The sequence below is a fragment of the Protobothrops mucrosquamatus genome, unplaced genomic scaffold, assembly GCF_001527695.2.
Source record: "Protobothrops mucrosquamatus isolate PMUCROS unplaced genomic scaffold, P.Mucros_1.0 scaffold1394, whole genome shotgun sequence".
In the NCBI taxonomy this organism is placed as follows: Eukaryota; Metazoa; Chordata; class Lepidosauria; order Squamata; family Viperidae; genus Protobothrops; species Protobothrops mucrosquamatus.
Genome location: NW_015387580.1, coordinates 136,391 through 146,025, shown reverse-complemented (window position 1 = coordinate 146,025; position 9,635 = coordinate 136,391). Strand labels below are relative to the sequence as shown.

The following is a 9,635-nucleotide window of genomic DNA, read 5'->3' as shown; positions in this document are numbered from 1 at the left end:
TTGCAATCAATGTAAGATGGATATTGATGTAGTTATCTTGCTTTTCAAAATGTGGCTTTATGGCTCAAGCATTTTGTCAGAACTGCTGCAAAATGCTTTAGAACAAATGGTCAGAATGCAGCCAAAGCACATTGCAACTGGGTACAACTCCAGCCAGTATAGATTATATCCACTCTATGATTTATAATACTTAATAAATTTGCCTCCTCCAGGAGATTTATCTTCAGGTGTTCAAAATGTCTTCTTTTGGCAGGTCCTTTTGGCAGATCCTTTCTCCAGAAATACAGACAAAGACAAAGAGACCAAAGAGTAACTAACTATCTTGTTCTGTGTTCAGTTCCAAGTAGGGTGATTTTTTTGCAAAGTCAGAATTTTCAGGTCTAATAAGTTCAACATTTCCATCTATCATTCTAGGCAGCCCTTTGGGTATTGTTCCAAGGGCTCTTATTACTATTGGTAAAACCATTGATTTCCTCCTCCACAGTTGCTCAACTTCAATGTGCAAAAATCACAATATTTTGTTATTTTCCCTAGCCGTTTCTCTTCAATTTGTGCCTCACCTGGTATTGCAATATCAATGAACCAGACTTTTTTCTTTTCCATAATAATGATGTCAGGCATGTTGTGGGCCAGATGTCCTTCTCTTTGGATTTGAGAGTTCCACGGGGATCTTGACCTGTCCATTTTCAAGAACTTTGTCAACTTGGTGTTCCCAGTAATTTTTGCTGCATTTGAACCCAAACTTCTGGCAAAGCTTTCAATGTGTGATTTTGGCAACTCAATCATGACGTAATCAGTCTGTGAAATTTTGCTGCAGCCACTGATAAGATGATCCACTGTTTCTTCTTTCTCATTTCATAAGTGACATTTCCTGTTGTTACTGATATATTGAATTTTTGCTTTCACTGAATTAGTCTGCAAGGCTTGTTATTGAGCAGCCAAAATAAAGCCTTCAGTTACTTTTTTTAGCATCCCTGATCTCAACCAGTTCCATGTTAGCTTTGTATCTGCCTTTCTTTCAATGTCCTTCAGGTATTGACTATGCATAGGCTTCTTTTTCCAGTTAGAAACTCGATGCTCAATTATTTCCTTTCAATATTCTGTTTTCAATCTCATTGTTTTCAAGAGGTTTCCCTTATTCACCCCTTCAGCAAAGCCTCTTTTGCTGCTGCTGCTGCTGCTGCTATTATTATTATTATTATTATTATTATTATTAGTAGTAGTAGTAGTAGTAGTAGTAGTAGTAGTAGTAGTAGTAGTAGTAGTAGTAGTAGTAGTAGTAGTAGTATGCTATTGCAGAGTAGAAGTTTGGCTTTCCAAGGTACTAGCCCTGTTATAGGAAATGCTTGCCTGTTTTCCAAGATGCACCAGAGGACGGTGAGCTGGTTTCGCAATCAAGAAAGAGATGAGTGGTTCTTCCTGCAACGTCACCCAAGGCCCTCTCCCTTCCCAGAGCTGCTTCGTAAGCAGGTGCCACAAATGGGAAAATTCACAGCCATCAGGAACCTAACTGCCTTCACAGAGCACCAAGTCCCCACCAAAGTGGTATCTCTTTATCTACTCACAAATAGAACATGCTTTCGAGCTGTTAGGTGGAGAGTAGCTGAGGCGAGTGACAGGAGCTCCCCCTGCCACAGAGAGCTAGGGTTCAAACCGCTGGAGCTGAGACTATCTCCAGCGTCATTAAGCCCCTGAGCCACTGTGCCTCCTATATTCAAATGATCCAAACAGATATGGTCCAAAGTAGGATTAAAATAGGCAAGTAACAATTAGTAGTTGAGGAAATGGGCAGCGGGAGAAAGGGAGAATTGCTTCTAGAATGTACTTTTTATTATATAGCCATATTGTTTCCAGGTTACTACAATACATTTGCCATTATATGTTAATATTTAAAATACCAAAAGTGTGTAGATTTTTTTACTTCAAGCCACTTGCAATAAATATTTATAGTTCAAGGAAATAAATTGCCAGTCTCAATAAATTTATATAACAAAGAATGATTTTACCCAATCCAAACCCAGCAAAATTGCACTTCAAATGTGTACTTAGTACTCCCTTTCTTTCACTGTGGATAAATTCTTAGTATATATATAATCTCAGAGTTCAAAAAGGATGCATAGAAATACTTATGGGGCTAAAGGCAGAACTAGTCATCAAACAATTTGCAATGGCCATAATAGAAGCTAGGGTAGTGTTACCTTTGGAAATAAAATTATTAAACAAAAACCAACCAAGCTAGGCACTTTGGGAGCTTAGAAAAGGACTTATGTGATTACTATTTCTGAGGTTCAACTTTAATTATGTTTATTTGGACCTAAATTCCAAAGATGCTTGAAGCAGCAGCATGTTTGAGAATAGGACTTTGTTGGAGCATGGGCTACCAAGATAAACTCAGAACTTTGCCAAAGAAGTCCATCTCCCCAAAAGTGCACATTTTTCATTCTTCCACGGCAGGATCCAAAGCAACATTCTCACTCACCAGGTAAAATAGCAACTGTCTAGTAGTTTAACTGGCTAGCAAGGGCAGCTAAAAATTACAGGCCTCTGCTCATTCTCTATGACAAGAAACAAAACATCCTAATCCTCAGGAAGCCAAGCTCACTTCCTTAAACCATGTTAAATTTACAGGAAAAACTTTACATTTCTCGTTGCAATCCCCCACCCTAAACCCAACGGCTTATTGAATAAACTGTTTTATTGAATAAAACATCATTATTCTCAACGTCTTACTTGAATAAACTCTCTTTCTCTGACTACATCATTATGAGTTCTGTTTGTAACCATGCTAGGTCATAAATCATGATTTACGAACTGCTAAGCCCCGCAGTGTTTCTCAACCTTGACCATTTTAAGGCATGTGGACTTCAACTCCCAGAATTCCACAGCCAGCAATGCTGGCTGTGGAATTCTGGGAGTTGAAGTCCACATGCCTTAAAATGGTCAAGGTTGAGAAACACTGTGCTAAGGCCATCCTGACACAAGCGCCAGACTGCATCCTGCTCAATAGTACGCGAATGATAAGAGACGATTCCGCAGCGGCACAAAACCCCACTCCTCTTCAGTTCGGGGCGGGGCTGCGGCCTCCACGTGATTTTCCCGTCAGAACTACAAGGTCCGTCATTCCCTGGGCGCAAGGGCTCGTGGCGTCGCGTTCGTTGCTAGGATCTCCTAACGCCCCCCCCCCCTTCCTTTCTAGCTGCGGCCAAATGCCGCCGCCGCCGCTGCCGCTGTCTCCAGCTCGGGTGTTCGCCGAGTTGGTGTCCCCGCCGGTCGGCTCCGGCACGGGAGAGGATGAGCCGGCCAGAGCCGCCTTAGGAGGGCCGCTTGGGCGGGAAGTTCACGTGAGCGGCAGCGCGGAGCTCAGCGCCGGACCGGATCGGGCCAAAGTCACGGTTTATTTGAGAAGCAGGAAAGGGGAAGCCGGCGCGGCGCAGAGCAGCGTCGCTCGCAGGCTAGACTACATTGCCCAGACGGTTCGGCAGCGCGGCGGCGTCTCGGTGGGTAAAGAAAGAGACCTCCCCGCCAGCGCGCAATCGCAGTAGGTCTCCCGCCCTTTGCAAGGGCCGGACGTCTCGTGCGAGTGGGCTCAATCTTTCCTAGCTTTAGTCCAGTATTTCTCAACCTTGACAATTTTAAGGCATGTGGACTTCAACTCCCAGAATTCCACAGCCAGCGTTGCTGGCTGTGGAATTCTGGGAGTTGAAGTCCACATGCCTTAAAATTGTCAAGGTTGAGAAACACTGCTTTAGTCCCACCATTCCAGAGGCAGAGAACTCGCGTCTCAGCCAGGTAGTAAGGTTAAGTATGTTTCTGAGAATTTTGGTGTCGCCGTCACGCTAAAAACTACCCGCGTTTCATGCCCGCCTGGTTTTAGCTAGCATGGGGAAGCGCTAGCCGCTGAATTAGACTAAGATATGCTTGGCTAATTGGTGGCTCCGGCCTGCTGTACACATCGAAATACTTGGATAAAGGATCATCTGGATAGTCCCCTATCCATTCCAGAGGTAGGCAGTCGTAAATCATTTTTACATTGTTGCGTAGGGGCATTCACCAGGAATTGATCTCGGCTTATTTGATTTGAATCACACTTGTCATCCAGGAGCCCATGGCAGCGTACATAGCATAAAGTTTTTTAATTGCAGCAGCAAGGCCGTGAAGTAGATTGAGTTTAGGGAGATTCATCGGCTCAGAATCACCAAGGAGCTGGGGTTGGGGTTGCTAGTAGTCCAGTACCTTTATTACTAGGGTACTCTTGTTTGAGGACCATCTTATCAGTGGTAATATACCTCCTTTATTTACTCTGCTGGATCAGATACAGAACTGTGGTTTGCACCTTCCTACTAAAGATTTCCCAATCCACCATCCCAAAGGAAGGATTATTTCTCTGTATATTCCTATGATAATACATATTATTTGGCCGCCATGAAGGGGTGTCATTGGGCAACTAGCAACAGAGTTATGTACTGATCTAAGTCATAATTTCTCCTGAGTTCATACGGATGTAATTATTTCAACCCATTTTCAGATTTCGTTCAGCCACAAAACTTAGTACCTTTGGATTAGGTATGATGCCTCCTAAAACTAGATACAAGACATAACACTGTGGGGAAAAATTTGAGGGGAAAAAAACACACAAGTAAAATATAAATAGACTGTATGTGGCCTTCTAGTCAGTCAGGCTCCTGGTCACTCCATAGTCAAATTCATGCAATTTTTAGGCAACATTTTCAGAGGTGCTTTTCCATTGCCTTCTTTCTAGGGCTGAAAAAGTGATAGCCTAAAGTCACCCAATTGATACTAGCCACTATATTTGAATTTGTGTTAATCACAGTTTGTAATACAGTTCAAAAAATCCTAGAGAATAATTAAGTTTCTTTTGATGATTTATGATGCTATTGAGTAACACTCTATTTCTGTCCTACATGTGGCACTTTAGAAGATTATCAGGAATTTGTAGGTACCAGTAATTTAGGATATTCCTGATACTGCAGTCTTTCAAAGCATAATTTGTTAAGTATTGTTGGAAATTGTTCACTCAATCCATGCTTATTAGGATTGTTTATTCCTTTGAATTTGAAGGCAAAAAGATCTTTCACAAGATTCCAGGAAGGGTCACAACTGCTTTAAGAAACTGCAGCAGCGTCTACTTTGAAGCACTTTTTTTACTTTTAAATCAAACGAACGGTTAAATGTTTTCATGGTAAAATATGAGCTAAAACATTGCTTAAGAAAGGATGTTAAGGTTGGAGTTTGACTTAATCCTTATTAATATATAACTGTTGATTTTAGTGAGTCTGTTCCAGCTCCAACTTTCTTTTACTGTTTTGAAATACATTGCTATATTCTGTTGTTTCTAGTACCTAAAAGAGCATTGTTTTTAAGTAGTGGACTTAAAATGATCATTTTTCCTCCCCAAGGAAAATGATGTGACTGTGACAAAAAACTTCAGTAGAATAGAAAATGCATATAAGATGGAAGCAGAGGCAAGTATCTTAAATAAGAGCACATTTAGTCTCAAATATGTTTGTTTTGATTTGACAAAATTTTTAAAACTCCTCTAGATATAGATTGTTAATTTTATTAAATTCACTCATTTCCTTTGTCATTTAGCATTGTATCATGTTAAAGCTAATTTAGAATTTTAATGGGAAACTTAATGGAAGTATTCTGAAAATGTCATTAATTGCTGTGGTATCTTGAGACAAATGTCTCTTCTGCTTATCTTGTATGTTGATCAACTAAGAATGGGTAGTATTTTCAAGTAGTATAATAAAGTGAATAGATAGACAGCACTATTGAAGAGATGTGATGCTAAAATGTAGCATAGATTCATATTTAAAAGTGTATACCTTTATTTAAATTACAGCTTATCTAATGAAGATATCTCTGATAGATTACTTCGGTCCTAATTTAATACTAGTAGATACTAGCAAATGCTTTAAAATAGAGAAGTACAGGTAGTCCTCGATGTACAACAGTTCATTTAGTGATTGTTCAAAGTTACAACAGCACTGAAAAAAGTGACTTATGACCGTTTTTCACACTTACGACCATTGCAGCATCCCCATGGTCACGTGGTCAAAATTCAGATGCTCGGCAACTGACTCGTATTTATGACTGTTGCAGTATCCCGGGGACCTGTGATCCTCTTTTGCAACCTTCTGACAAGCAAAGTCAATGTGAAAGCCAGATTCACTTAACAACCCTGTTACTAATTTAACAACTGCAGTGATTCACTTAACAGCTGTGGCAAGAAAGGTCATAAAATGGGGCAAAATTCACTTAACAAATGTTTCACTTAGCAACAGAAATTTTGGGTTCAATTGTGGTTGTAAGTCGAGGACTACCTATTTGCATAGTTCTCATTGACCTGAATTTTTATGTTAGTGTTTGTCAGGGTCACCCCATAGTACAGAAGAAGAAAACTTCATGTAGATAGTAACTGTAGTTTTATAAATTTGTCCATTTTTAAGTATTTTGTTTAATATAATTTAAAGAAAAATAAGTTCTATTAGATTTCTTAAGTAGATTTAATAGTAGATTAATAGTTATATAATATTGCTTGCCAATGCTCCAAGATTGGATTTACTGCATTGGAATATTAACTAATTGCATCAGTTGTATCTTAAGTATTTTCAGATAATACCCTAGCCAGAACTTGATTTTTAATTCACTATACTTGGTTTACTTTTGAGATTGTGAGCCAGCTTTATAATAGTAAACATTGTGCGAGACAGAGAGTAAATGAAAAAAAAGTGAGAGGCTGGAAAAGATCCATATATACTACTATCTTTTGTTTTGGTCATCGTGCAATTAAACCATTGGAAAAAAGCTTCTACATTTTTATACTCACAGGTCTGCATTATATTTACTGATTTTGGAAAAATGCAAGATACATGTAATCATCTTGTTGAGAAACTAGATAAATCTGTTATCATCAGCTCACCTCACTTTTACCATACAGTGGAGGCTATAGATACCCTTCGGTAAGTTTCTCAATACATTTCCCAAGAAGGTGTATGTTTCTGGCTTGTGAATTTCACCATGAATGTGTGTTCCATATTACACAAGTAAAAATGCTATTTTCTTGCTCAACGTGAAGAGGACTGACTGTGCCATACATAGAGATTGCAGCTTTAATAGCTGTCCTCTGGGCCAGGGTTGTTAGTCAGACCTAAAACTGATCATCAGGTTCACACCAGCATCTCCACATAGCTGTAGTAGAGGAATGCCATCACCACTGCGTTACTAATAAAAAGACTGGGGTTACTCTGGCAGATTGCTACTGTAATATGTATTTCTGTGTTGTCAGTCTTGGAGGTGGGAGAGATTGGGAAATATTGCAGAATGTTAGAATGAATTACTGAATTAGACAAGTTGGACACATTTTTTCATCTCCCAACTTTCCTCCTTTAATTTAGGGAAGATAATATAAGAAATGAGCAGTAATATTGTAATATTGTAACAAAAAGAAAGTTCTAGTGCAGACATGTCAAACTCGCGACGTCACATGACGTTGCGCAACGTATCGGGATGGTTTTGCCATTGCCGGCAATGGAGTGGGCGCGACTTCCAGATGACATGTCTGGCCTGCGGGCCAGCAGTTTGACACCCCTGTTCTAGTGGAATAAGGTTATTGTTATTACTGTTACTATTGTCATTTTTCTTATTATAACCCACCTTTATTTTTTCTGCAACTGAAAGTTGGATAATGTCTCCTATTTTCCCCACAAGAATCCTGTGAGGTGGGTTGGGCTGAGAGAAAGTGAGTGGCCCAAGTTACCGATTCACCTACAGATGGCTTTCTAGTATTGCAGCATGTAACTAAATTAAGGAAACCAACAGAATAGCAATAAATTTTTAAAAATGGGGTTGTAATTATTTGAAGTATTTTAAATCTGATCTTCATATTTCCAGGATGGTGTGTGGAGAACATGGGAAAATAGCCTTGCTCTCAACTACACAATTAGCATAGTTTACAAGGAAAAAGGAATAAGTAAGGAAAAAAACAAGTTTGGTTCCTAAAAATTACTTTGGCTTTCTTTCAGAAAAGAACAAGTTTTTAAACAAATACTATTAAGGGAAAACTTGTAACTATGCGATACCGAAAATGTGTGTAATTATGTGCCTAGATGTGGAGTTATGTGATACTGAAGTAAGTTATCATATATCTTGAGGCTATAGTTGGACTTCACTTTACCTGAAAGAAATGTCATCGAATTCTGAGTTTGACAAGCATAAAACTGCAATTTAAATAAGAACTGATTAACTAACTCTTGCTGCTCTTTCTTTCCAGGAGGCAGGTATGCGTTTCTGCTGTTAGAAGTGCTCAGCAAAAAGCTCAAGAGGTTTGCCAATTATTTGGACACTCCCTAGGGAAACCTCTGCTAATCAAGGAAGAAGAGGTAAAGGAGTCGGAAGGTCATCTTGAAGATCATATAGACAATTCTTCAGATTTATTCAGTTTTCAGCAGAAACTCCAAAGTGCCACCATCTACGTTTCTTCAAGGGCATTTGCCATTTTTGAAATAAAGGGAGAGAAGAAGAGGAAAAAGGCTGCTCTTGTAAAAGTGAATTAATTAACCTCTACAACCATTAATTAAACTTTGTTTAACCTTTATAAAGAAGAATGTACTCAGGAAGCTCTACTTGATTTTTCCATAGTCTTAAATTTAAAATTACAGTGGAACTATAAGTAGAAACGTCTTCTATTAAATGGGGTGAAAAATGTGGATCCCTGCCAGTGTTTTTAGAAAGTCATTGTTCAGATGTTATATCTAAAATTAATGGAAAGCTTTATTTAGCTATCATTATACAACGCAAGAAAATGCTCACCGAGCATCATTTTAAAGTAATCACTGACTCATTCTGTTGCTCAACAAGGCAAACATAGGTAGATGTACCTTGTAGTCCACCCTTTGTCAGTAGGTTCCGCCTTTTTAGAGCATTTGTTACTACAACGTCTTAGAAAACTGGTTTATCTAAAAGGCATTCAGAGTTACTATTATATAGCAGCCAGTAGTCCTATTGTGTATATAAATTTATTCTAAAACCTAAAAATTAATTTTATTAATGCAGCAATACACGTCTGGTTTGGTCCAAAGCAGTCTGCTTTTTAAATAAAATATTTGTACAACAGCTTCATTGTGACTTTCTTATTGCTAAGTTGTAAATTGCTTAGTTAGGCTTTGTTCAAGAAGTATTAAGGAAATTGTTTTTCTCAATGCTTTATAATCCAAACCAAATTGGTTCAGTACTGTGTACTAGGACACCAATTTTAATGAAAAAAGATAATCTTGGGTAGGTTAATTTTGTTCGGTTTTGATTCCACTTAGAAATATTTTCCGCAGGATTTCTAAGATTTTCGGATGAAAGTATTTATGTACGGTACCTACACAATTGTGATAGGACTTCCAGTTGTGCTAAGATGGAAAACTATCTTCATATATGCTGAATGTACAGGTACCTATGGAAGATCCTGAACCTCAGGACATATTGCAGGCATGGCTTGCTCCTTAACATATTTCCAGTGCATCTTGTTCAGAAAAATATCTGAACATGGCTAAAGTATACATTGTACCAAGCCAGAAGCTAACTCAGACTCTGTACTTTAGGGAAGTACAAAAAAAAAAAAA

At 38.7% G+C, this 9,635-nt stretch overlaps 1 protein-coding gene across 1 annotated transcript; it reads left to right on the top strand.

Annotated features, from left to right (window-relative positions):
* The first annotated feature begins 3,206 nt into the window (after positions 1-3,206).
* Positions 3,207-9,614, top strand: IRAK1BP1 (interleukin 1 receptor associated kinase 1 binding protein 1). The gene is made up of 4 exons (XM_015821737.1): positions 3,207-3,497; positions 5,418-5,483; positions 6,856-6,986; positions 8,297-9,614. The coding sequence occupies exons 1-4, from the start codon at positions 3,207-3,209 to the stop codon at positions 8,577-8,579; spliced, it is 771 nt and encodes a 256-aa protein (XP_015677223.1). The 3' UTR covers positions 8,580-9,614.
* Positions 9,615-9,635: the final 21 nt, after the last annotated feature.

Coding starts and splice junctions, on each gene's coding strand:
- IRAK1BP1 (XM_015821737.1), top strand. CDS start 3,207: ATGCCGCCGCCGCCGCTGCCGCTGTCTCCAGCTCGGGTGTTCGCCGAG. Junction 3,498..5,417: donor GGCAGCGCGGCGGCGTCTCG/GTGGGTAAAGAA, acceptor TTCCTCCCCAAG/GAAAATGATGTGACTGTGAC. Junction 6,987..8,296: donor GAGGCTATAGATACCCTTCG/GTAAGTTTCTCA, acceptor CTTTCTTTCCAG/GAGGCAGGTATGCGTTTCTG.